The sequence below is a fragment of the Salvelinus alpinus genome, chromosome 16, assembly GCF_045679555.1.
Source record: "Salvelinus alpinus chromosome 16, SLU_Salpinus.1, whole genome shotgun sequence".
NCBI classification, from domain to species: Eukaryota; Metazoa; Chordata; class Actinopteri; order Salmoniformes; family Salmonidae; genus Salvelinus; species Salvelinus alpinus.
The window spans coordinates 14,309,194-14,337,179 of NC_092101.1; the positions used below are offsets into that span (position 1 = coordinate 14,309,194).

The window sequence follows — 27,986 nt, forward strand, 5'->3', positions numbered from 1 at the left end:
CCAATTGTCATACTTGAGGAAAAGTAAAGATACCTTAATAGAAAATGACTCAAGTAAAAGTCACCCAGTAAATTCCTACTTGAGTTTGTCTAAAAGTATTTGGGTTAAAATATACTTAAGAATCGAAAGTATAAATCATTTCAAATTCCTTATCAGACGGCACCATTTCCTTATTTTTGTGTTTAGTGAGTCCGCAGGGATGACCAGGAATGTTCACTTGATAAGTGTGTGGATTAGACCATTTTCCTGTCCTGCTAAGCATTCAAAATGTAACGAGTACTTTTGGGTGTCAGGGAAAGTGCATGGAGTAGAAAGTACATCATTTTCTTTAGGAATGTAGTGAAGTAAAAGTTGTCAAAAATAAATAGTAAAGTACAGATACACCAAAAAACTCACACTGGGTGTAAACCGGGTCATAAAACATTTATTGTACATTTTAGAGGAATGCTAAAAGGAAACAGTGACAGGAGGCATTTCTCAATGAGAGAAATGCAGATGTTACAAACATCAGAGACATTATCAGAAGGGACATTTCATGTACTACAAATACCTGCACGTGTGAGTATAAAGAAAATCTGTGTACGGTAATAATATTATTATTCAATCTTTTTATTCTTCAAATTTCTAAACATGCATATCAATTTTAATTTATACAGTTTGGCGTTTCCCATATTGATAGACAAAAAGATATGGAGCAATCAGTTGTTTGTCCAGTATTAATAATGTTTTGGGGTCCAAACAGATGTCTCCATTGTCTCACGCAGTTGCAGTGGGAGCATACTGCATTGTCAGTCTGTCAAATTCATTCTCCTGAGGTAAAAAAGGAGAAGCATTTAACACACGGTAGAAAATGTTTAACTAGCGACACTGTTGTGGACAGAAATAAACTGGTCTAACGAATAAAACAACCTGACTTTTCAATGTTGATTTACACTTTCTTTTACTTGGGAATTATGTGTAGTGAAGTCTATGAAATTAAAGTCAAAACTAGTTTTAAATGCTTCGACTAGATATGCTGCAGTGCTCACCAATCAAATAATTTAATTTACTTCCAAGAAAGCTAAGGTTGACCAACAGCTGTAACAAGGAAGAATGCATTGTTTCAAGATGAAGTAGAACTGTGTAAGGGCAAATGTAATCAACGTACCTTGGTCAGGTAGTCTTTAAGGAAGGGGTGAGCTCTATGGGCATCTTTCAGTTGAGAGAGATACCTGTTGGTTACCTGCAAACAGATACAAAACAGATTGATGCTAAGGAAATTCATGCCTATAAAAACATTGATCATAAATCATTAGAACAAGGTCTTATCTATATACACCTCAGGTGAGTTAAATAACCTTGATGGGTAATCAGTGATTACTTTGACCCCCATTGAAGAAAGCATTCTGTAGATAGTCAAGATTCTATTGATCATTTACTCACTATCACCTCAATCTGGCACGAGCAGATCATTTTTTTTTTGGGGGGGGGGGGGGGACTTTATCCCTAGAACTTTGAAGTTTATTGCTATTCAAGGAGAAGGACACTAATGTGCAAGATATCTGCAAATTGAATAAACCCCCTTTTGTCATTCCAAAGCTTTGATAATGTCCGACAAACATTTCTCAGTATCTGTGGCAAAACTGATGCAAAGTCTCACCTCAGGAGCTTTGCCTAAGTGCTGGGTCAGCACAATCAGGTTGATCAAAGTCTCAGGGTGGCTGCTGTCCTGTTAGGGGAAAAACAGACTCTATAAGAGGTTGGAAAACACCCTCTTTTTCCTCACAGAAATGTCTCGATGCACTGTATGACCTCGCTCGTTATCCCGCTTCATTCATACATGTTCCATCACATTTTCTGAAATATGAATACAACTGCATTACTATTGTATTTCTATCACCTACTGGTCAATTGCTAAAATTGCAAGAATTTTGCTGATGAAGACACTAAACTTGTATTGATGTGGTTGGATAAGACAGACACCACTAATTGGTTTAACTAATTCAAATTGTACTATTAAAATGTCTTCACTGTAACACCCTATAATGTTATGCTATCAAATAGTGTTCATCTATATTTAAACACCCCTCTACACATCTACAAATTAATCTCTGAAATATGTCTACAGTTGATTAAGATAAGAGTGCATTTGAGGTAAGTAATGACCTTGTCTAGTGCCTCCTGGAGAACCCCCTCTGCCTCCTCCCACTTGTTCTGGGCCATATGGCAGGCAGCCTGGCCATTCAGCAGAAGCAAAGTGGGGGAGTACTTATCCGACATCTCCTGGAAGATGTAGTAAGCATCCTGCAGCTTCTCTCCTCCCTGAAAAAAAAGGGAAAGTCAAGTCCTTTTTTTCTTCTTCTGTTGATCAGAAGACAGAAATTGAGTGGACTTCAGTCCTAAATTGATGACACTTTTCCATTGAGAGTGGTGCTCTGTCAAAAGCCCATTTCTTTCAGGTGAGGGGCAATGAGGCCCGCTCCAATGATGTATTATAGCATGCAGGGATCTTCGCTATGGGCTGACACTCACAACAGCGATGTTGACCCAAGCCGTGGACAGTTGGGTCAGTGTGGCATCCTCGTCTTGCTCCTGCATCTTCTTCAGCTCTTTCCTTCGTGTCAAAATAAGTAAACAAACCATATATGACCAACACTGAATCATATGCTCAATTTGCTGAATCCTTTTATAACTAAATTGACTTAAAAGTACTTAAAAAGTTACTTAATCAGATGGTGTGTGTCAAGTGGACATACCTTGCCAAATCAACACGGTCTAAACTCAGCAGCACCTGAATGGTCATTGCCATGCTGAAAAAAAAGAGGGACATTCACGTATCACATAATAACAGGGGCTACAAACGTGAATAGTATCCTGTGATCGTCCTTACCACTCCAGACTTTCTCCCTGGTGCAGGGTCCTCAAGGCAGCATCCGAGTTCATCTCATGGTAGTAAATGGACGCAGCCATGAGCAGGAAGGTTGTGTTGGCCACATCTACATTCTTGCTCATCTTCTTGTCAAGTTCAGCCACAATGGCATCCCTGCACAAGCAACAAAGACAGCAATATTTTTACACCACCAGAGGAGTCGACAAAAAGCAATTAATTGGGTTGTTATATTGACTGTTTAATGGAATAAAACCTTTTGCCCTCGTTGGCGCGATATTCAGCAAACATCTTGACAGCCTGGAGTTCTGGCGAGGAGCTGGCCTTGATGTCATCCATCACCACAGCATACTTCCTCTGAAATTATACAGATGAAAACTGATACAATACTGACAGGCAGTGTCTTAATGGCAATTAAAATGGAGGCATCTTCAGATGATAAAGTTATAGTTCAAGATTAGACAAAAACAATATAGTAATTTATTGCACAGTGACACTAAGGTTACACTCACGTAATTTGACGTTCTAATAAATATATCGCCATCTGTGCAATTATGAAGTTACCTGGGCAATATAGGCTCTGTACAGAAACATGTCTCTCTCAACCTCCTTCTCAGGTGTTGATGGCTGTAAAGAGGAAAATAGCAAGTAGGTGATGTTTTAGATTTAACATCATCTATTAGTTCATTGAATTGCTTTTATAACAGAGATGTTAACGTTAGCAGCTAGTACTAACGTTAGCTGATTAGCTAGCCAGTTCAAACGTATTACATCGAGACTACAGAAAGACTAGCTATTAGCCATGTTGCACAAACGGTTTATCAGCAGATAATTACCTTAACTTTCTGGGATTCATTGATACATTGTTGATAACTGCCAATGTAATAAGCATTTTTCACATCGAAGAGTTCATCAACATCTCCTTGTTGCGTCGCCATGTTGACTGGATTACTTCCTAGACACGTAGCACCGACGCGTCATCATACAACGTATTGAACACGTTCAAGACAACTCGGAAACAGTGTTGCCAACTCCTCAGTAAGGAAAGTAGCTATTGGCTGTCCTAAAAGTCGCTAAATGACGTAATCGCCTAATTTGCATAATTGACCATGTGCATGTAATTGTGATGAACGCTGTAGGAGAGAGGAATAACGTCGTGGGAGAGACAAAAGGTGAGTAAAAAACACCCTAAATATGTTTAGAACTACAAATGAACTTTCTTCTGTCGATTCTTGTTTTTTTTAATGTCACAATTCCAACCCTCCTCCTTTATCCGGGCTTGGGACCGGCAAAAGTGACCCAGAAGAGACACTCTGGCGGAGTTTAGTTTAGTTTTCTTAATTTGGTTTGGTTTTTAACCTTATGGTTCACTTAGGAGCCTACAACAAGTCACAGTAAAACATGAAAATTTTTAACCATAACATTTAAAAAAAAAAATTGTATACAATCTCCATTAACAATCTAAATGGACCAAAAAGAGACGATTAAAAAAAACTTTCAATGGCAATGTGAGAAAATTATGGTAACTAGTCTGGCCCTAATTCAGGTTAATTGTTTTTTTAAAATGTAAGTCAGGGCGGGATCAGCCAGCGGCGGCTTCCCGCTTGCGCATTTCATTTGCAGTCTGGACGAGGAGGGGTGAACATCTCCTGCTCTGACTGCAGCTGGGAGGGACTGCTGCGCGAGGACTGGGCCGCCTGTGAGTGCTTTGTGATGGGGGTGGGGCCCACGGCGGCAACTGCTGCTCGTTGAGAAGAATGAGAACGACGATACATGTTTTCATGTCAGAGTCTCCAATAACACCAGAAAAAGTCGCTAGATCTGTCGCTAGTTGCTTTTTTGAAAATGTGTCGCTAGAGGGGTCTGAATACTCGCTAAATATAGCGACTAAGTCGCTAGGTTGGCAACACTGCTCGGAAACTCAGACTAATGAGTTAAAATGTGCATACTATTTTTGCATAGAGCTTCCTATTGGTTGATTCCAGGGGAGAATGACAATCATCGTACAAATAATTGCTTCTAACCCACCAGATGCATGTCCTTTACTGCTGCAGGGAAACTTAATCAGTTTTACCTAATTTCTATCAGCATGTTAAATGTGAAACCAGAGGAGAAAAACTATAGATCACCTTTACTCCACACACAGAGATGAGTACAAAGCTCACCCTCCATTTGGCAAATCTGACCATAACTCTATCTTCCCGATTCCTGCTTACAAGAAAAAATTAAAGCAGGAAGCACCAGTGATTCGGTCTATTAAAAAAGTGGTCAGATGAAGCAGATGCTAAACTACAGGACTGTTTTGCTAGCACAGACTGGAAAATGTTCCCGGATTCTTCCAATGGCATTGAGGAGTACATCCCATCAGTCACTTGCTTCATCAATAAGTGCATCAATGACGTCGTCCCCATAGTGACTACGTACATACCCCAACCAGAAGCCATGGATTACAGGCAACATTCGCACTGAGCTAAAGGGTAGAGCTGCCGCTTTCAAGGAGCAGGACTCTAACCCGGAAGCTTATAAGAAATCCCGCTATGCCCTCCGATGAACCATCAAACAGGCAAAGCATCAATACAGGACTAAGATCCAATCGTACTACACCGGCTCCGACGCTCGTCGGATGTGGACGGGCAAACTATTACAGACTACAAAGGGAAGCACAGCCGAGAGCTGCCCAGTGACATGAGCCTACCAGACGAGCTAAATAACTTGCTCGCTTCGAGGCAAGAAACACTGAAACATGTATGAGAGAATCAGCTGTTCCGGACAACTGTATGATCACGCTCTCCTCAGTCGATGTGCATAAGACCTTTAAACAGGTCAACATTCACAAGGCTGCAGGGCCAGAAGGATTACCAGGACGTGTACTCTGAGCATGCACTGACCAACTGGCAAGTGTCTTCACTGAAATGTTCAACCTCTCCCTGTTTGAGTATGTAATACCAACATGTTTCAAGCAGACCACCATAGTCCCTGTGCCTAAGATCACTAAGTTAAACGGCCTAAATGACTACCAACCCGTAGCACTCACGTCTGTAGCCATGAAGTGCTTTGAAAGGCTGGTCATGGCTCACATCAACACATTTATCCCAGAAACCCTAGACCCACTCCTATTTGCATACGGCCCCAACAGATCCACAGATGATGCAATCTCTATTGCACTCGACACTGCCCTTTCCCACCTGGACAAAAGGAACACCTATGTGAGAATGCTAATCGTTGACTACAGCTCAGCATTCAACACCATAGTACCCTCAAAGCTCATCAAACAGCTAAGGACCCTGGGACAAAACACCCCCCTTAACAACTGGATCCTGGACTTCCTGACGGGCCGCCCCCAAGTGGTAAGGGTAGGTAACAACCGCCACACTGATCCTCAATACGTGGGCCCCTCAGGGGTGCGTGTTCAGTCCCACCCTCAGGGGTGCGTGCTCAGTACTCCCTGTTCACTCATGACTGCACGGCCAGGCACGACTCCAACACCATCATTAAGTGTGCAGATGACACAACAGTGGTAGGCCTGATCACCGACAACGATGAGACAGCCTATAGGGAGGATGTCAGAGACCTGGCCGTGTGGTGCAAGGACAACAACCTCTCCCTCAACATGATCAAGACAAAGGAGATGTTGTGGCCTACAGGAAATGGAGGACCGAGCACGTCCCCATTCTCATCGACGAGGCTGTAGTGGAGAAGGTTGAGAGCTTCAAGTCCTTGGCGTCCAAATCACCAACAAACTAACAGGGTCCAAGCACACCAAGACAGTCATGAAGAGTGCACGACAAAACCTATCCCCCCTCAGGAGACTTAAAAGATTTGGCATGGGTCCTCAGATCCTCAAAGGTTTTACAGCTGCACCATCGAGAGCATGCTGACGGGTTGCATCACTGCCTGGTATGGCAACTGCTCGGCCTCCGACCACAAAGCACTACAGAGGGTAGTGCGTACGGCCCAGTACATCACCGGGGCCAAGCTTCCTGCCATCCAGGACCTCTATACCACCCTAGTCATAGACTGTTCTCTCTGCTACCACACGGCAAGCGCCAAGTCTAGGTCCAAGAGGCTTCTAAACAGCTTCTACCCCCAAGCCATAAGACTCCTGAACATCTAATCAAATGGCTACCCAGACTATTTGCACCCCCCCCCCCCCTCTTCTACACTGCTTCTACTCTCTGTTATTATCTATGCATTAGTCACTTTAATAACTCTACTTACATGTACATATTACCTCATTTACATCGACACCGGTGCCCCTGCACATTGAATTTCCGACCTGAAGATCACTGATGTCATGATTTGACCTTGTATTTTTTTTTATGTCCCAATTGTTTTGAAAACGGTATTACTCAATGAGAGGGGCATCACTGAGCTAGCCTGCTACGTCACTTAACCAACTTTATTTGGCTTCAATGTGCAATTTATGGTGCGTTGAAGACAACTGGGAACTCTGAAAATACGAGGTCAAATCATGACATCAGTGATGTTCAGGTCGGAAAGTCGGAGCTCTAGAAAGAGGCCTGCAGAGTTCCCGAGTAGGAAATCTGTGGCAAGAGCCTTCACATTGGAATGAATGGTGTCACGTGATCTATGGATTTGTCCATTCATATATACATTGGTTGATTCTGATACTTTCCAAGTGGGAACCTCATTTTTCCACAATAAGTTTCCAAATCAGAAATTTCCAAGTTTCCGAGTTCCGAGGGGTCTTGAACACGGCATTGCTGAGGCCCATGGGAAATGCAGTTGAAATGTTGTCTTTTTACCAAATTTGATTACATTAGTTTATTTATGTAAATTACGTAACTTAAAATGACATCTCATGCTCGTGTGTGTCCATTGGTTTCTGTATACACTAAAACATTTTTTTTGTCTTTTGCCAAGTAATCACAGAGAACATGTATGTAATCAAGTTTAATCATTATTCGGTCACCTTTCTATGGGCGTTTCTATGTAGGATACATGACAATTTAAGAACAATTAATAGAGTGTGTATCTCAATGGTTATAGTGTGGCTCAAAGATGAGCTACAGTGTATCACTGTTTGCTACAATATGTCATTGGTTAGAAAGTGGCAATATCCAAACACTCCACTAAATGGCGCTCCTGAACAAGCTTACCATCGAATTAACACAACCCAATGCACCACGCTGATGCAGGAATGCTGTGATAAGGATGACAATAAGCATAAAAATCAATAATATTATGGATGACTGGATTGCAGAGTAGCCTATGAACTAACTATATGAATGTGGTGATATTCTATAAATACGATTAAGATTATGCATGTAACCTACAATATCTGTTTGAAATAGCCCTATATAATATGGTTTGAATGTTTATGAGTTATTTATATTCGTTTTGATCAGGTCCATAACAGAAAAAAAGAGCTTGTTGATTGTTTAAAACATGCTATTCACAATGAACAACATAACCTCAGGAATTTCTGCTGAACCCATCACTTCATAGACCAGGGGGGAAACTGTGCTGTCCTTTCCAGAAAACATCTGCTGTTAAACACTTAATGTCTTGTTTTTCAATCTCTCTCTCTGTGTTATACATAAATCCGTTTGTGATTAATAAAGTTACCCAACTCAGCTACTGAGGCAATATTTTCCTTTAATGAGGTCAAATATTCATCTTCATGAATATTTGACCTCCCTACCACTGAGGTAGGGAGGTTCCCGCTCAGCCCAGTCAAAACTGTTCGCTGCTCTGGCACCCCAATGGTGGAACAAACTCCCTCACGACGCCAGGACAGCGGAGTCAATCACCACCTTCCGGAGACACCTGAAACCCCACCTCTTCAAGGAATACCTAGGATAGGATAAAGCAATCCTTCTGCCCCCCCCACCCCCCCTTAAAAGATTTAGATGCACTATTGTAAAGTGGCTGTTCCACTGGATGTCATAAGGTGAATGCACCAATTTGTAAGTCGCTCTGGATAAGAGCGTCTGCTAAATGACTTAAATGTTAAATGTAAATGTTAAATGATTAAATAATTGTGTAGTCCACTGGACTTTTTGTTTATAACATTAACCAACTCCCCATAGTTCCTGCTCATTGTTCCCTTAATGCCATTTTATTTGGGAAATTCTCAACCTTGGATTTCGGAGATAGATGAGGGTAATTACTGGAAACCGAATGGGGAGGGGAGGGGGATACGGAATGTTGACTCTATAAATGGCTTTTCCCACAATATGATTGGTTTGGTCAATCTTACTAGGCTCTTCCATTGGTCCATAATACCATCAATCTTAAACTTTCGAAGTCATTCAGTTTGAAACTTTTTGTGAGTAGGAGTCGGGTTACAACAGGGAGAGAAGAAAACACTCAATTATTTACACAATAGTACCTAATACAACATACATTTACATTAAGTCGACTGAGAAGAGACTTTTTCTCGAGGAAAGACGAAGGTCCGATTCATGGAGCTGTACATGGACTTGCTATGGATTGCCATGATGAAGACTCAAGATTTATCCTAGATTAAATTGTCAAATTGTAGCAGTGTACTCCGCGGTGTCTTGACTCACGCCCCGCATCCTGTTTGATTTGAAGGAAAGGTAAATGAATGGTATTTTACTGAATGATAAAGATTAAAGTCTTTGAGAAACACATAGTATTGTTTGCTATCTAGTCCTTTGAAACAATACAATGGAGGGGTGGGGGAGGTGGAAGAATTGGGTCAAGGAAGGGGTTCCCAGTTAGCCCACAACCTGAATAGGGGTGTAATATCATTAGATTTTCAATAATTAATATACGATATAGTATAATATTTAGAATTCGATTTTTATTTCCTTTATGTTTGATTAATATTAATATACAGTATGAGTTTTGAAAGACAGCTTTACAATATGAAGTTAACTTTAAAAAATCAAATTTAAAAAGAATCGTGATGAATGGTGTAGCTTAGTGTTTTTCATATTTCTTTCTTGAATTTTTAAACTCCTATCACATAGTAAGCCTATATAAACATAATTCAACTCCAAAAGTTTTAAGGTAAACTATGCTGAATTGACATGTTCCAAATATTCTTTCCTGCACAAGCCATTCATTCTCTTTGAAGTATGTGTATGAATACCCTCTCTGTGTATTTTCTGGCAGGTAGTACAATTTATCATACAGCACTAACTATGTTCATCTCACTAGTAAAAGGAGAATATGAACGTTTGCATGAATTGTGGCCTTGAATGAGTTGCCTTTTGCAGCTTTAACCAGAAATGATTCATTGTTGCTACCCCACTGTGTATGTACTGTATGTACGTTGCTACCCTTGCTGGCTATGGCTGACAACCAAGTAGGTCAGTTACTGCTAAAGTTTGGTTGCTCAGCTAACTGAGAACTGAGGTATACTTTGGTCAGGAAGCCAGCTTAATTTCCTTAACATGAATAGATGTTGAACCTGTTTGTCATGATTTCTGCCACTCAAGCGCTGCTGGAAATGTATGATTATTCCTGTGGCGATGGAAGTTAACTCATTGAAGAGCAGCACAGAGATGTTTCACCTGATTACAAGACTGCAAAGTTCAGTTGGCCAGGCAGCTTCAGCTGTTACCTAGGAAACTTAAAACAATCTGTCCACATCCCCTTGGAAGGGCAGTGAATCCTCCCTATCCTATCTAGAAAGTAGACCATATATGACAGACTAGAGACAAATGACATAGATTTGGGACATTGTTTCTCTTTATTCTTTATTTATGCTGATTTGTCAGGGTGCAAAGGGCTGCACACAGTTGGCCCAGCGTCGTCCGGGTTTGGCCGGGTTAGGCCGTCATTGTAAATGAGAATTTGATCTTAACTGACTTGCCTGGTTATATAAAAATGTAATTAAAACATGCCATTGCACCAGATTTAGCTAGAGAGCTAATTTTCATCTGTAGTCCCTGGGCAAAAAACAATCAACATCATTACAATGTTACAATAGAACACACTATTAAAATATATATATATATATATATATATATATAAAAATCTTGGTCCTACAGATTCTAACATATTAAGAGTGGGAATGTCTTAATGTTCACATGACCTTGTGTGTGTGTGTGTGTGTGAGTGCGACAGGCGAGTTGTTCATCTATAAGTCATCTACCTTTTATCTATGAGGCTATTGTCTTACCCAGGTTTTGCCTTGTATTTACTTTCAACCTTTACGGACTTATCTATGACATGAATATCACTGCTGCATCACACCTGCACATTTCATTTCCTAGTTCCCACCCTATTCATTCACATTCTTCATATATTATTGTCCACCATTTGTCCCTGATGTTGTTTGAGTTTGGCCCCTCAGGCCTGTTCCTGGTTCACCTGTGGCATCACAGCAAACGTCTTACCATGGTCTATTTTTTAAATTGGTTGTATCAATTATTAATCTGTGATACATTTTATGAAGCCACATTCATTATTAAACAGCAGCAGGCTCTTTTAGATCTGAGAAGACTGTAAAAAAGGATGGTTTGTGAGTGAAGGCACTGTCTCCCTATTAGGCACTGTGCACAACCCCTGATACAGTGTAGGAGGATGAGAGAGCGGCGGCACACTCACAAAGCTATTTCACTGTACTTGTGCATGTGACATTAAAATTTGAAACACACCGAGGTACATACTGTGCACGCTCACACACACACACACACACACACACCAAATAGACCCACTCAAACACTATATATACCTGCACAACCATGTATGCATGCACCACACACACACACATATAGCCATACAAAACTGAGTTTCCAGCACCCATTAGCACCTCCACTTTTATGCAACAGCTCAAGAGGAGAGGAGAGGACAGGGAAAAACTTGATGAAAGATATGCAGCATATGCAGCAGCCATACAGTGCCACTGACATGGCCCGTTACCAAAACCAGCGGGCTCTCCTTCACTACAGCCGACGTGAGTAAAACATTTAAACGTGTTAACCCTCGCAAGGCTGCAGGCCCAGACGGCATCCCCAGCCGCGTCCTCAGAGCATGCGCAGACCAGCTGGCTGGTGTGTTTACGGACATATTCAATCGATCCTTATCCCAGTCTGCTGTTCCCACGTGCTTCAAGAGGGCCACCATTGTTCCTGTCGCCGAGAAAGCTAAGGTAACTGAGATAAACGACTACTGCTCCGTAGCACTCCCTTCCGTCATCATGAAGTGCTTTGAGAGACTAGTCAAGGACCATATCACCTCCCACCCTACCTGACACCCTAGACCCACTCCAATTTGCTTACCGCCCCAACAGGTCCACAGACTACGCAATCGCAACCACACTGCATACTGCTCTAACCCATCTGGACAAGAGGAATACCTATGTGAGAATGCTGTTCATCGACTACAGCTCAGCATTTAGCACCATAGTACCCTCCAAACTCGTCATCAAGCTCGAGACCCTGGGTCTCGACCCCGCCCTGTGCAACTGGGTACTGGACTTCCTGACGGGCCGCCCCCAGGTGGTGAGGGTAGGTAACATCTCCACCACGCTGATCATCAACACTGGCGCCCCACAAGGATGCGTTCTGAACCCTCTCCTGTACTCCCTGTTCATCCACGACTGCGTGGCCATGCACGCCTCCAACTCAATCATCAAGTTTGCAGACGACACTACAGTGGTAGGCTTGATTACCAACAATGACGAGACGGCCTACAGGGAGGAGGTGAGGGCCCTCGGAGTGTGGTGTCAGGAAAATAACCTCACACTCAACGTCAACAAAACAAAGGAGATGATCGTGGACTTCAGGAAACAGCAGCGGGAGCACCCCCCTATCCACATCGACGGAACAGTAGTGGAGAGGGTAGTAAGTTTTAAGTTCCTCGGCGTACACATCACGGACAAACTGAATTGGTCCACCCACACAGACAGCGTGGTGAAGAAGGCGCAGCAGCGCCTCTTCAACCTCAGGAGGCTGAAGAAATTTGGCTTGTCACCAAAAGCACTCACAAACCTTTACAGATGCACAATCGAGAGCATCCTGTCGGGCTGTATCACCGCCTGGTACGGCAACTGCTCCGCCCATAACCGTAAGGCTCTCCAGAGGGTAGTGAGGTCTGCACAACGCATCACCGGGGGCAAACTACCTGCCCTCCAGGACACCTACACCACCCGATGTCACAGGAAGGCCATAAAGATCATCAAGGACAACAACCACCCGAGCCACTGCCTGTTCACCCCACTATCATCCAGAAGGCGAGGTCAGTACAGGTGCATCAAAGCAGGGACCGAGAGACTGAAAAACAGCTTCTATCTCAAGGCCATCAGACTGTTAAACAGCCAACACTAACATTGAGTGGCTGCTGCCAACATACTGACTCAACTCCAGCCACTTTAATAATGTAAATATTGATGAAAAAAATGTATCACTAGCCACTTTAAACAATGCCACTTCATATAATGTTTACATACACTACATTACTCATCTCATATGTATATACTGTACTCGATACCATCTACTGCATCTTGCCTATGCCTTTCTGTACCATCACTCATTCATATTTTTATGTACATATTCTTTCATTCCTTTACACTGTGTGTATAAGGTAGTTGTTGTGGAATTGTTAGATTACTCGTTGGTTATTACTGCATTGTCGGACCTAGAAGCACAAGCATTTCGCTACACTCGCATTAACATCTGCTAACCACGTGTATGTGACAAATAAAATCTGATTTGATCCTAATTCATTACCAGACGGTGGAAATGTTTAATGTGAATAGCTGATTGTGAGGTGATCAGTTCAGACTCAACACAAATCACAACTACATCTTACAAGACCATTTTGGGCGATTCCATGCCAGCAGCCTGAAAATATTTTGGGTATATCTCAGATTGTTCTGGCAATTCTCACATAGAAACTTCATTGGGAGGAAAGACGTTTGATATGCTTTTTAAATTTGTAACACAAACCATTTTTGAGAACCATGACATTGCAATTTTAGGAACTTTTTAGACCTATACATGCCCCCTGTTAGACCCAATGATCCATGAACCGTATGTGATACAGAAAACACCAAGGGTGCTTTCACATATCCCCTTATGATCTGGATCCTGTAGTGTTTGGTACCCTGAGAGCGCTATAAAGCATGTGAACTCTGGCTGAAATGAATCCTGGACCTGCGTGAGTAGCGGGTCAAAGATCCAGGACCAAAATACCAGGTATTGTGACGCAGCAGCGCGAGTCGCGGGGAACGTTTTTCTCTGTTGTAAACAAGCTAGCTCGCTAACGTCATGTACAATGTGCGTTTTGCTAATAACGCTCCAGGAAACACCACCAGGGTACTCAATTTCATATGTGAAAACCCCCTTAGTGTCATTATACTCCATATTTTAGAGCACACTATTAGGAGTATCGCTTATTCTGAAATACAAATTAGTAGATTAATTTGTTAATATGTCAAAAGTATCCTTTTTGATTTAGTTCATAAAAATAAAAAAAAATTAAACAATGAATGCACTGTACTTGTAGAGTATAAAGTATTCAGAGACCTTCACTTTTTCCACATTTTGTTAAGTTACAGCCTCATTCTAAAGTGGATTAAATAATTTTTGCCACTCATCAATCTACACACAATACCCATAATGACAATGCGAAAACAGATTTTTAGGCATTTTTGCAAATGTATTAAAAGTTTTAAAAGACATATACCTTATTTACATAAGTATTAAGACCCTTTGCTATGGGACTCGAAATTGAGCTCAGGTGCATCCTGTTTCCATTGATCATCCTTGAGATGTTTCTAAAACTTGATTGGAGTTTGCCTGTGGTAAATTTAATTAAATTGAATGGACACGATTTGGAAAGGTTGACAGTGTATGTCAGAGCAAAAACCAAGCCATGAAGTTAAAGGATTTGTCCATAGAGCTCCAAGACAGGATTGTGTCGAGGCACAGATTTGGGGAAGGGTACCAAAAAATGTCTGCAGCATTGAAGGTCCCCAAGAACACAGTGGCCTCCATCATTCTTAAATGGAAGCAGTTTGGAACCAACAAGACTCTTCCTAGAGCTGGCCGCCTGGCCAAACTGAGCAATTGGGGGAGAAGGGCCTTGGTCAGGGAGGTGACCAAGAACCCGATGGTCACTCTGACAGAGCTCCAGAGTTCCTCTGTGGAGATGGGAGAACTTTCCAGAAGGACAACCATCTCTGCAGCACTCCACCAATCAGGCATTTATGGTAGAGTGGCTAAATGGAAGCCACTCCTCAGTAAAAGGCAAATGACAGCCCCCTTGGGGTTTGCCAAAAGGCACCTAAAGATTCACAGACCATGAGAAACAAGATTCTCTGGTGTGATGAAAGCAAGATTGAACTCTTTGGCCTGAATGCCAAGCGTCACGTCTGGAGGAAACTAAGCACCGCTTATCACCTGGCCAATACCGTCCCTACGTTGAAGCATGGTGGTGTCAGCATCCTACTGTGGGGATGTTCTTCAGTGGCAGGGACTGGGAGACTAGTCAGGATCGAGGGAAAGATGAACGAAGCAAAGTACAGAGATCCTTGATGAAAACCTGCTCCATAGCGCTCAGACTGGGGCGAAGGTTCACCTTCCAACAGGACAACGACCCTAAGCACACAGCCAAGACAATGCAGGAGTGGCTTCGGGAAAAGTCTGTGAATGTCCTTGAGTGGCCCAGCCAGAGCTCGGACTTGAACCCGATCGAACATCTCTGGAGAGACCTGGAAATAACTGTGCAGCGACGCTCCCTATCCAACCTGACAAAGCTTAAGAGGATCTGCAGAGAATAATGGGAGAAACTCCCCATATAAAGGTCTGCCAAGCTTGTAGCGTCATACCCAAGAAGACTCAAGGCTGTAATCGCTGCCAAAGGTGCTTCAACAAAGTACTGAGGGTCTGAATACTTATGTAAATGTGATATTTCATTCTTTTCATTTTTTTTAAATACATTTGCAAAGATTTCTAAACCTGTTTTTTCTTTGTCATTGTGGGGTATTGTGTGTAGATTGATGAGGGGAAAAAATACAATTTAATACATTTTAGAATAAGGCTGTAACGAAAGGTGAAGGGGTCTGAATACTTTCCGAACGCACCGTATATACAATTTCCAGTGTGTGCTCTCTGCTACTTTTACCATTTTTGATACATTTTATGAGCTCCACCAACACAGTAAATGGGGAAAATGGATTCACCAATAATGTCAATTTGTATGTACAAAAATAGATAATTTCATCAAAAGTAGCAGAGAGCCCAACCTGGGAATTTTATGTGTTTGAAGAGTACATTGTTCCATAAAATGTCTAAAAATAAGCTCAATCACAAAGGGTACTTTTTAAATATTTATAATAATATTTGTTGAATAAATTAATGCAAATTTATATATTTTTTGAATATAGCTATACTCTATATTTTAGAGCACACTATAAAGACACCAAGATGTTGTCTGTACGATTCACAGATCGTAGGGTCTTACATGTAGACATTTAAGTCCGAAAATTATGGTTTGCCAAAAAAATTGAAAAAGGCTCAGTGCCACTATCCTCGCATGGTGAGGTATTGAAAACAAGGGTGTATCTTTTTGAGGAAGAAAAACATCTTATCTTATCTTAGTTTAAAATAATACAATTCCCCAATTTTTTGAGCATAGAATATGCTTAGTATTTAAATTATTTCATATATTCATTTTTGCTCCAATTTTTAGACCCCACTGTAGGTCTAAAAAAAGGTCTAAAAGGGCCACTTTCATGATTTTGTAATACAAATGTTAAGCATCCTTCCTCCCACTGAATTTATGTGAGAATTGCCAGAACAATCAGAGAGAGCCCAACAAAAATTTGGGCTGTGCCGGCGTGGAATCGCTCTTGTGCATTGTCTCTTATTGTAAATAAGGGGGATATCATACATTTCTGTAAATATAAGTTCCTGAGACACGTTACAGTACTGAAAAAGTCTATGGGGATTCCCCCCCCCCCCCCCCCTTTTCCCCTATTTTGAATTCATGTTATGTATGTAGGCTAAAACATATTATTCACTCCAGAATAATATAAACCCTTGTTCGAAGTAATGTAGATACAATATTTCCAGACATGCTTAGTTATTCCACCTTGATTTTTTTTTAAAGTAGTTTCATGGAAACTTCTACACAGGTTTTCTGCCAGCCAGTCTAGTTTTGAGTTGGGGGTAGCAGCCTTGAGATTGGGTGGGGATTAGTCTAATTTGTCCTGGGGTTTAGGAGTGGGGTGGGGCCTGAGGCTGAGTGGGCAGGACAGGGAGCTCCGGGTGTATCCAATCACTGGGGCTCTCATCTGACAATCCTACTAGCCTGACCGACAGGCAGTGGGGTGTATTCATGGATGCCAAGGGAAGCCAGGCTTCCCCCCCCCAAAAAAGCATCCGAGCGAGCGAAATAGCGCCCCCTCTGTCTCCGTGTAGGCCATATATCTGATGCTGTCTGGTCCAAACGAGTATGACGTTGTTGCCGCCCGTACCATTGAATGCAAAGGAAGCCAGCGAGCATAGAAATGAGCCAAGCAGCGTTGAGCTAAACTGCACAAGCTCAACTGTGAGTGGTCTTGGTGGACCCAAAAAAAGTGTTAAGGGAAGCCAGCTAAAATTGTCCCTTTCCTAAATTAGCCATGGATGGAAATAGGGATTTGGACTTGTGGTTTTACTTAATTCTCTGTACTGGCCAATGATTATAATGGAGATTCTGATCCAACTATTAATTCATACATTGTTGTGCTCCTGGCCTGAAAGGAGGGAAGTTCAATAGCTAGATGTAGAAGGCTAATGTTAACTAGTTAACGTTGCCTATGAATTAACGTTGCCTATGAATGGAAGTTAGGCTAGCGAGCAAGCATTTTAGCCTGGTAGCCTAGAATAACAAAATATAAAAGTGTGTACTATATGACAGAGTGATAGACTGTTTCCTCAACATGAGAGAGAGGATGACATTGGTGTTTCTCTACAAGTAGGGTGAGTAAACATGTTTTTCTTCTTGCATGAACGTATGCATACACACACAGAAATCAGAACCATGGACAGCCACATATTTAGCTTACATTGATTGGACTAAATCATTTTTGGTATCTTTTAGTTGTCACTGTAGTAGACAAAGCAGAGATGATGTTGAAATGGTGCTGGAATAGTGGAGGCAGGTCCTGTTATCTTTGTGACTTGCGGTAACTCTGTGGTTCTAAATCAATAGTTGTTTAGTGTTCGGAAACATTATCTTGCTTGATCATGCTGTAGGTCATGTAACTGTCTGTTACTGTACATGCAATATGCTTTGTGGACTTCACTGGACAGAGGTTGATATCTGGTTTTGTGATAAAACAAAGGTGTGGTTGAATTTATTCTGCCACTGTCTTCTTATTGTCTCTGCATTTAGGCCTATATATCACGGTCGCAAGGAATATGAATTAACAGGTTATAGAGCAAACAACGCAATTATCACAACACATAGGTTGCAATATGTCTTCCCCAGTGATAAAAATAAAATAAATACCCACGCAACGCTACTTTAGACAGGTAGACCAGTAAGTAGACAGATGTTCAGAGCTTGGGCCACATGCTTGGCCCTCCAATCTCCACAGACCCTCTCTGAGCCTCTCACCACACCCAGCATGGAGCCTGTGGAGAACACTTTTCACCTGCAGAAGGGTGAGTGTTTCTGGGCATGCTGGCCTGGCCGGATCCCTGGCTGCCAAAGAGGCCCAGGGTAGTGTTTCATTTCTATGAGTCATGTGTGCCTTTTAGCCTACATGTTGACATATTTGCCTGCCTGTTCTGCTTTGACTAAGGTCTTGGTTGTTGTTTTTTAAACTGGTTTAAGCGCTCTCTGGATAAACTGTAAATCCAATTGATAAGCCAGCATCATTTTGTCTCTCATTCCAGAGTGCCTATACAGCTCCCACAAAACCAGTATTAATTGCGCTGTTGTTGGTGGTGGTGTATATTTTGCCTGAACACACAGTATTGTTGTCGCTGTCATGCCTTGTTCTGTTTTGAATCCATTAAAGCTTTGCCTGTATAAATAGTGCTGAGATGGGAGTCAAGCTTGGCCAAGCTTTCTCTGTCTGGGCCCGGTTCACACAACAGCTTATATTTGGCCATAACTCACACTGCACAGTTCCAAGGTAGGAATTCTTGATAGAAAATCGTTTCATCATTCTAAACACTTGTCCCAAGAGGATCTTTTCATGAAGCCTTCCATCTCATGAAAAAGAGAGACATCAAGAGAGAGAGCGGATCTCCCTGCATTTCTGATTGCCAGCTCTGGGAAGAATTTGTTGTGTCATTCTTTTGCTTTGAGTAAAACTTAAAGCTTTGACTATCCATCACATCTGAAGTTAAGTGTTTGGAATGACCGCGGTGGAAGACAAATACAGGCTTTTATAATTTTTTTTCATTAAGGTATTAGTCATCAGCCACTGACTACATGACAGTTCTTCTCTCTCTGACGGGAGAGACATTTAATGAGCCACCTGAAAATCACTCTCCAGGCTCTGAAAGGTGTATTTTTTTCTAAAACTGAATACGTTTTTTCATAATTACAGCAGAGAGAGACGTGAACTTTAGATTTTCTTTGTTTGCCGTGAGATGAACTGTCGCTAACCTCAAAGCATCCCTGTTCAGATTCTCATTGACACATTGTGATTGAATGTGGCTGGCAAAGTGGCGGTTTTTACATCCACTGATAGAGGGGCATAGTATCACTCTCTCTGACTGTGTTGCAGGGAGAGCTTGTCGGGTTTGTAACATGGGTACTCCCTTGGAAGAAAAAGCCTCCCGCTGACACTCTCAAAGGGGACCGAATGTTATTCTTGAAAAGACGGAGAAGAGTGGAAATCACACAAGTCACATAGCAGGCACATTTCATTCTGCAGTCGGTCAGCTGCTATACAGTATTATAAACTGGGTGGTTTGAGCCCTGAATACTGATTGGCTGACAGCTGTGGTATATCAGACTGTATAGCAGGGGTATGACAAAATATTTATTTTTACTGCGCTAATTACATTGGTAACCAGTTTATAGTAGCAATAAGGCACCTCGGGGGTTTGTGGTATATGGCCAATATACCACGGCTAAGGGTTGTGTCCAGGCACTCTGCGTTGCGTCGTGATTAATAACAGCCCTTATCCGTGGTATATTGGCCAAATACCACACCCCCTGAGGCCTTATTGCTTAAATAGCACATTGCAAATATTGCTGTTCATGAATATGAGCACTCGGATAAGTATCCGATCACATTTTAGGATTTTAATAAATGTTTGACGTTGTTTTCATCTTGGAGGAAGTAAAGATTGCTAGGATACTGACATATATTAGAGGTGATACTAATGTAGCATGTAATGTTTCTCTTTAACGGGCATAAATACTGACGTGTGGCATGCCAGAGATGGGCACAGATCTAGGCTCAGCTTACCTGCCATAACTTCTAACCATAAAATGAGACCCTGACTTTAGAGCTGTATCTAGGGTTAACCTCATCCTACTTCATTAGGGGCTGAGGCAGGCTGAACCTGAAGTTCCTGGGTTCCTGTTGTTGCGACGCTGCTGCTGTAATGTCTGGGGCCCGGGCTCATCTGGCTGAGGAAATGGAGAAGATGTGAAAGCCTGTGGCCTCCTGACCCATTGTTTATGAGCTGCCACAATGTGTTGAGGCTTCCTCTGAGTCATTGTCATTTGGCAGGTGACACAAACACACACAGAGAGAGAGCTTGGAGCTAGCCTCTTCACAAATACGCACACGTTATAGCAGGTAGCGTAGCGGAGGCAGCAGGTAGCCTAGCGGTTAAGAGCGTGGGGCCAGTAACCGAAAGGTTGCTGGTTCAAATCCCCGAGCTGGCAAGGTAGAAAAAAAACATGCTGTTCTGCCCACAACAACTGCTCCCCGGGTGCCGATGACGTTGATTAAGGCAGCCCCCTGCACCTCTCTGATTCAGAGGGGTTTGGCTAAATGCAGAAGATACATTTTGATTGAATACATTCAGTTGTTCCCTTTGCAATCGTCACACAAAAAACTTTTGTGTTCTAAATGTGTATTATTCTGCTTTGCAGAAATTCAAATCAAGCTGTATGTATATTGCACATTTCAGACATGGATGCAACGCAATGCACTTCACAGAATATATATATTTTTTATAATAAATGTTTTACTACACAGCAAACATACGTGGATAAAAAACAAAAGAATAACAATAAAAACTGAGAACAAAAAAGCACCCTGAGGAAAAGCAAAGCTTAAAAGTTATAGCAGCTCTTTTAAATATGTCCAAAGTTTCGTACCCCTCAGATTCTCTGGCAGGCTATTTCAGAGGCTGAGGGTAAAATAACTAAAGGCTGCCTCTCCGTGCCTCTTGGTCCTAGGCTTTGGGATGGTTAAAAGGCCAGTGCCAGAGGACCCTGAGGGAGCACAATCGTGGATTGATTTTAAAACGAATCGAAGAATCTTAAAATTCAGCCAGTGCAGAGCTTTTAAGACCGGTGTAATGTGTGCTCTCCATCAGGTCTTGGTCAGTACCTGTGCTGCAGCATTCTGTATGTTTTTCAGTTGACCAATAGCTTTCTTGGGTAGATCAGACAGGAGAGCATTACAGTAGTCAAGCCTGCTTGTAATAAAAGCATGGATGTGTCTCTCTGTGTACCAGCCTGAGAGAGAAACGGCCACACCTCATCAATGTTCCTCATGTGGTAAAAAGCTATTTGGTCACATTCCTAATGTGTGATTCGAAATTGAGTTCAGAATCTAAAATGACACCTAGGTTTTTTTTACCTGTGTTTTATCTTTATTGCCAATGAATTAAAATGTGCGGCCAGATTCTCTCTCTGTGCTTTGGCTCCAACAATAAGTACCAATGTCTTGTCTTGATTTAGCTGGAGGAAGTTGTGGGCCATCCAAGTATTTAAATCACTAATACGGTCAAATAATTTATCTGATTATGTCATTATTGTATCATGTCACTGGTATCTCTGTGATTAGCCAAGCTTTTGTAGGGACTGGTTGTTCATGTCCCATGACATCATAGTTATCGGAATGGATGCTAGTAGTTCACACCTACAGCAAGACTCTTCAGTGACTCTTCATCCAGATGAGAAAAGGAAATAATCAGATGTGATCATTTGCATAAAACAGTTGTTCATTGTCTGTCTGCAGTATGTTTCCTCTTCTTTTTAAAAATTATTTTGGATCATCTGCTGGCGCCAAAAATGCAAAAGGCAAAGATGTTTCCCATATCTTGTCATGAATGCATCCCAGATAAACGTCTGTTATTTCCTCTAAGTATGTAATTCAAAATGAAAAAAATCTACCATCAGGTTTCAGCAGTAGCGTGCCGTGGGCCTGGCGCCTGGGCCTTCAGTGAGGTCCTACACAGTCCCACCCGAATTAATCCACCTGTTATTACCATCATTTAGATGCCATGGCTCTAGACACTATACATTTAGACAGAAACGCAGTATAACCAGGCGTTGCGTCACCTTGAAATTGACATTTTTTTCAGAGAATTGCAGGGGAAGAGTACAATACAGTACAGTTCAACTAATAGGCAAGAACATAGTCGAGTGCAACAGAGTTATATTAATATTCTTCTTCTATCCATTTCTGGTCCACAAACTTTGAGCTTTAAGTCCCCCAAAAAATAAATACAGTGTGTTCACTAAACAGCGCATTGTCGCACCCAAAGCAGTTTCACCGTGATGATAAAGACACATAACTATTCACTGAAAATAAAAGAAAACAAATAATTTGCAACATAGGCTATTTGCCATTTTATTTTGTTAATATATAGGCTATTTAATATTAACGAAATAAAATGCGAAACATACATACACATTTAATAAAAAATAACATGCATTGTATGCCTACTCACCAAAGACTGATTATTAGACAGTTGCGTGCGCTTAGGGGATCGTGAGAAAAATGCTGCAAGGCCATTGAGGTTGGCAAAGAAGACCTTGCATTCTTTAAGCTTTGAGGCTCCTTGAGTCAGTACTAAATTTAGTCGATGTGCATAGCAGTGAATGAATAAGGCCATCGGTGCCCTCTCCTTAACTTTAGCCTGCACCCCATTGAGTCCAGATGCCATGACTGCTGCGCCATCAAAACACTGTGCCACAACTTTATCCAGACTACATTCATTTTCCTCCAAGAAACGGAAAATAAGAGCGGCAATGTCATCAGCTCGCTTGCCGCTTGTCACATCTTCAAACCGGATAAATCGCTCCTTGACTCCCGTGTCGTCACATAACGCAGGACGAGTGAGAGCTGTAGCTCCACTCTGGTGTCCCCAAACGTTTTCAAAAGCACCATTGCTTCTAAGTGCCCAGCCGTACTTTGGTGTCTCGTTGCTGCCTTGGTTAGACAACTCAAGTTTGCAAAGCCAGTGTGGCTCCAAACACCAAATCGATCACTTGCAAATAATAGGCATTCCCAGCAGTACAGTTTGCAGTGCTTCTCGGAGCCTGTGAGCCATTGACAGCGCTCATAGTTGAAACTTTGAAAGTGGCGAACGAACGAACCCCTTTCCCGCCTGTGACAGGCTTTGTGGCGTCGGGCGACCTCTCCTTACAATGTCTAACTTTTCTTGAAAAGTTCGTCTTGAGAATGGCGTTATAATTATATCCTCGACCAAATCGATATCTTCTCCTCCTTCCGCAATTGTGGGTTCAAAAAACAGTAGAACGCGAATTAATTCGTTTATCAAATTTAGTTTCCTAGATCTGCATAGACCTGCCCATAGGACCTGCCTCTCAATATTGGTAATCCAATCAAAAGACGTGGACGCCCTACGCCTGCTAGCTGGCTCCTGTGTAACACTGGAGCCAGCCAGCAGGCGTACAATAGCCAACTCTAAAGCTGATTGGTTGACACAAAATTTTAATTTCCATTCACTTTAAGCTACAAGCGCCCGCACTGTTGATTCTGAAGGCCTGAGGGCAGATTTTAGACCCCTGGCAACACATGATGGCTGAATATGATTGGATAAAAGATCTAACGTAAAGACCAGCCCTCCAAATCTCAACCTGGGGCTGGAAGCAGTGCAACCAAGAGGAAAGCTATGAAATGAAGAGTATAACTCTTACTCTGGGGAATAATTTAATACATATTTGTGGGAAAATATATTTAAAAAAAAATTATATTCTGATGATGTTTAGGCCAGCAGAGAAGGCCTTGCAGGCCCTGACGGCCCACCACTGGGTTTCAGTATGTTTCCATTAACTTGTCCAGTGATTTTTGTTTTTTTGTAGACATTTAAAAAGTTGGCATTGAAAATAGATTTGACAATTGCCTGCTACGGGTACGTTTCCTTTTAACTATCTTGTGTCGATTAAAAAACTGCTGGACATAATGATGTCACACCGGAAAAAAAACATACACCTTTTCTCTAAAAACCTACAGTGTAGAATAAACATTAAGTGGTTAAAGTGTTTCCATTACCAATTTAGGCAAATTGCGCAATAATAAATTGTCGACAGCGTGTATGACATCCCACCTATCTGTTTCATGTCTCAGGTAGCCCGCGAAAGCCAGCATGGATAGAATGCAATAATTGACTAATATTTGCCATATTCTAAAAATTATCATGTGCCAACGTATCGCCGCGGTCCGTGATATGGTCATACTTGCACTCCCGTAGATCTGAAATAATTGGATGGTGAAGCTTGCCAGCCAACCATAAATGTAAGGCGAATCAATTCAGGCATTCTTGAAAGTCAGGACCATCCTTGTCTTGCAAAAAAACATAATTGTTATAGTGGGAAAAAAAACAGATTTAGGCATTTAGAATGAAATGTGGGAGTGGAGCTTTTCTAGTTACGTGATGACACCATGTGCCCCGCCCCACGTACCTTCAAAATTATTCGCCAATTATTATTTATGACACAGTTTCCATCATTTGTCGCAATAAAGAATGTTTGACAAGAAAAATCCACCACAGTCGAACAAATTAAAATGTTGTCGATCTTTGGAAAATTTCTCCATTACACATGTCGCAAAGATTTGTTTTTTTGCGACATTGCTTTGGCCGAATAAACCTGTGTCACCTAGTGAGTGTCCATCTGTATGACCTCTCTCTCTCTCTCTCTCTCTCTCTCTCTCCAGACGTCATCATGGACTCCTTCAGTACTAAGAGCCTGGCCCTTCAGGCCCAGAAGAAGCTGATGAGCAAGATGGCCACCAAGAGCGTGGCCAACCTGTTCATTGATGACACCAGCAGCGAGGTGCTGGACGAGCTCTACCGCGTCACCAAGGAGTACACACGCAACCGCAAGGAGGCCCAGAAGATCATCAAGAACCTCATCAAGATGGTGGTGAAGCTGGGTGTCCTCTACCGCAACAACCAGTTCAGCGGGGAGGAACTGGTGCTGGTCGAGGGCTTCAGGTTGATTTATGATTGATGTATTTAATAATTATGGCTGTAGATAGCATTAAAGATGCACTGTCAAACTGTTGTATAATTTCAGCCAGTGATTTTGAAAGTGGTGCTCATGAGGCAAAAGGGGTCCCTGTTTTTTTGTGTGTGTACTACGTCATCAAATTGTGTACTACGTCATCCAATTGTGTACTACTTCATCCAACTTGTACTATGTTACAAATGTGTTATGCTTAAGATCCTGGAGTGCATCTTTAATAGGAGTATAATAGTATTTGATTAGGGTTGCCAACCCTGGTTGTTGAGGGCTGTAATTTGCACAGGTTTTTATTCCAGCCCTAATGAAAACAATAATTGTGTTGGGCTGAGAAAAAAAAACTGTGGCCCTCTGAGAAATGGGATATCCTTTGCCATCTACTGTACCTAAGCCATCATGCATAACAACAATGGCCACCGTCTCCTTTCCAGGAAGAAGGTCCACACACTGGCCATGACAGCTGTCAGCTTCCACCAGATCGAGTTCACATTCGACCGGCGTGTGATGAGCGCCATCCTGAATGAGTGCCGTGAGCTGCTGCACCAGGCAATCAACCGCCACCTAACAGCCAAGAGCCACTCACGGGTCAACCACGTGTTCAACCAATTCGCAGACTGTGACTTCCTGGCAGCTCTCTACGGCCCCTCTGAGGTGTACCGCAACCACCTGCAGAGGATTTGCGACGGTGTCAATAAGATGCTGGACGATGGCAACCTTTAAACCCCCCCCCCCCCCCCTCCCCCCATAGGACCTTTTGACCCCTTCCCTTTGACCTTTGAGGCCTTACCTGGTGGTGTGACATTCACCACATGGTTGCCTTCTTGGCTCTTTTATTTTATTTTATAGACAAACATTATGCATAGTGGACATTTGACATTTTGCCCCTCTGACATTACTGTACAACACTGAAGGATGTTCCAGGCTAGTTAGTCCAAAGTTTCTTCTACGCCTCTTTATTTAAAGGAACAACATGGACCTCTTCAGTGAATGTATAATACAAGCTTTTGTCAATCATTTCTGGACATAGGACTTCACCAATGCCTTGGAACTGTCTTTTTTTCAATGGCTGTCTGTCCCCTGGAAGGTCTCCCAACCACAGCCTGAAGATCATATGTACAAGTAGTCAATTGAATGGGCTGAAATGCTTTTAGAACGAAGAGGACAAAGGTAGATGTTAACCTACTTCAGGACAACCATAAGGGACTCTGTTGTTAGACAGGAGTGCCACTTGAGGTTAAAACAGCACTAATTGTTTTGTAATAATTCACGTAACAGACCAATTATCTAGTTTCAGCATCACATTTACACTCCATATCCTAAGTAAGTCTACACTTTGTTTGGATCAAAATACCTTTTGCCTGCTTTGGCCCTAATTACCTGTTTTTATTACAATCACACCAAAGAGCGTATCATTTGGGTCATGGGGGCTATAAACATGGAGGAAGTTGATTGTGCTGTGCAACCTAATTGTCACCGAGCTGCTGACTCATCAGCTTTTTAACTTCATCTGAGCTGTACCCGAAACCCCTACCCAGCAAACACTTTGATTTCTGCGCAGCCGAGACCGACTCCATATACAGTCCTGTTAATGACTGGAGGATATGGGGAAGGGAAGTAGGTTGCCTTTGTTGGTGAGGCCCAGGCTGTTTCGTCACGTAACATAGTATTATGGATTAGAGCAGAGACTAAAACAATACTGGATTGTACCTTCCATTATTCTATTAATTATTCCCCCACTCCAGGCCAATAATAGCCTACCTACAGCTAATCCATTCCAACACCCCAGCCTCCATTTAATGGGATTGAGATCACATCTTTGCTTGGTGCACGTCCTATTTGGGAGTGAAGTTGTTTTTTAATGAACAATTTAGATTTGTTGTTTAGTTTGTTATATAGTACTACCCTGCACATAATGGATGTTATTTTCTTTTCTAGGCCTATCTGTGTGTTTTTGTATGGCTGAGCCTGTCTAGGAGACTGTTAGCGCTGTGGCCTCATTTGGTATTCTCAGTGACAGTGTGTACCTGTGAGGAGCTGCAGCAGAGAGTTGTAATGAGCGCTGTGTTCTCCAGGATCTGTTGTCTCTCTTTCTCGCTCTCTCTTCTCTGTCACAGAAACCTCCCTGGTCTGTACTGTAGCAATTCTGCCAAAGAGAGGAAAGGGAGAGATAAGCAATCTCGGCAATCGCGAGAAGGACCTTTCCAAAGGAACATTAGGGTAATCGGTATGCACTTGATCAAGATTGTTTTCAAATTGAAATTATATTTTTTTGTTTGTTAGTCCCTCCATTTTATTTCAAGATGTGGTCTCCATTTGACTTCATCCTCCTACATCTGGGGGAGTTGTATGAAGTGAACGCTCACAGGACTAGAACATTTAAGTCCCAGAATACTTGAGATGGCTTAGTTCTTAAATGTCAAAGATGCCGTTCTTTCCAATCACAACAGTTCTCAGGTTTAAGTCTCAGAGCTTGTGCTCATGACACACTTACTAGCGTTGGACCCAATGTTGGAGGATTAAATACGGACCAAATGATCTGCTTCATACATTTTACATTAGCTCACAAAATATGCATTATTTTAAGTAATGTTGTATTTCTAACAATGGATAGTGAAATATTTTGTGTATTATTTGTTATATGTTGTTGTACATATGTTTGTTTTAGTGTACCTTCTCGATACTAGACATGACGAATATACATGATTACTCCTATTTTTAAATAAATTGTTTGTCTTTTCTTGATAAAGCACCACTTATTTTCCATTGTAATGCT

The 27,986-nt window shown here is 42.0% G+C and overlaps 2 protein-coding genes across 3 annotated transcripts; one reads left to right on the forward strand and one right to left on the reverse strand.

Moving 5' to 3' along the window:
* Positions 1-408: 408 nt before the first annotated feature.
* Positions 409-3,919, reverse strand: LOC139540895 (coatomer subunit epsilon-like). The gene is made up of 10 exons (XM_071344938.1): positions 3,703-3,919; positions 3,431-3,493; positions 3,123-3,223; positions 2,870-3,022; positions 2,736-2,789; positions 2,512-2,593; positions 2,146-2,301; positions 1,640-1,708; positions 1,148-1,222; positions 409-810 (listed from the first exon to the last, which is right to left on the reverse strand). Exons 1-10 carry the CDS (start codon positions 3,802-3,804, stop codon positions 757-759), a joined length of 909 nt encoding a protein of 302 aa, XP_071201039.1. The 5' UTR covers positions 3,805-3,919; the 3' UTR covers positions 409-756.
* LOC139540896 (tumor necrosis factor alpha-induced protein 8-like protein 1) lies at positions 3,918-27,969 on the forward strand. Of its 2 annotated transcripts, none has more exons than XM_071344939.1 (3): positions 3,918-4,038; positions 24,906-25,185; positions 25,645-27,969. In XM_071344939.1, exons 1-3 carry the CDS (start codon positions 3,993-3,995, stop codon positions 25,931-25,933), a joined length of 615 nt encoding a protein of 204 aa, XP_071201040.1. In that variant the 5' UTR covers positions 3,918-3,992; the 3' UTR covers positions 25,934-27,969. The 2 variants fall into 2 exon arrangements, with proteins under 2 accessions (XP_071201040.1, XP_071201041.1); XM_071344940.1 differs by lacking the exon at positions 3,918-4,038 and adding an exon at positions 9,165-9,432.
* Positions 27,970-27,986: the final 17 nt, after the last annotated feature.

Coding starts and splice junctions, on each gene's coding strand:
- LOC139540895 (XM_071344938.1), bottom strand. CDS start 3,804: ATGGCGACGCAACAAGGAGATGTTGATGAACTCTTCGATGTGAAAAAT. Junction 2,594..2,735: donor GACCGTGTTGATTTGGCAAG/GTATGTCCACTT, acceptor TTTGACACGAAG/GAAAGAGCTGAAGAAGATGC. Junction 2,302..2,511: donor CTTGGGTCAACATCGCTGTT/GTGAGTGTCAGC, acceptor CTTTTTTTTCAG/GGAGGAGAGAAGCTGCAGGA.
- LOC139540896 (XM_071344939.1), top strand. CDS start 3,993: ATGAACGCTGTAGGAGAGAGGAATAACGTCGTGGGAGAGACAAAAG. Junction 4,039..24,905: donor CGTCGTGGGAGAGACAAAAG/GTGAGTAAAAAA, acceptor CTCTCTCTCCAG/ACGTCATCATGGACTCCTTC. Junction 25,186..25,644: donor GTGCTGGTCGAGGGCTTCAG/GTTGATTTATGA, acceptor TCTCCTTTCCAG/GAAGAAGGTCCACACACTGG.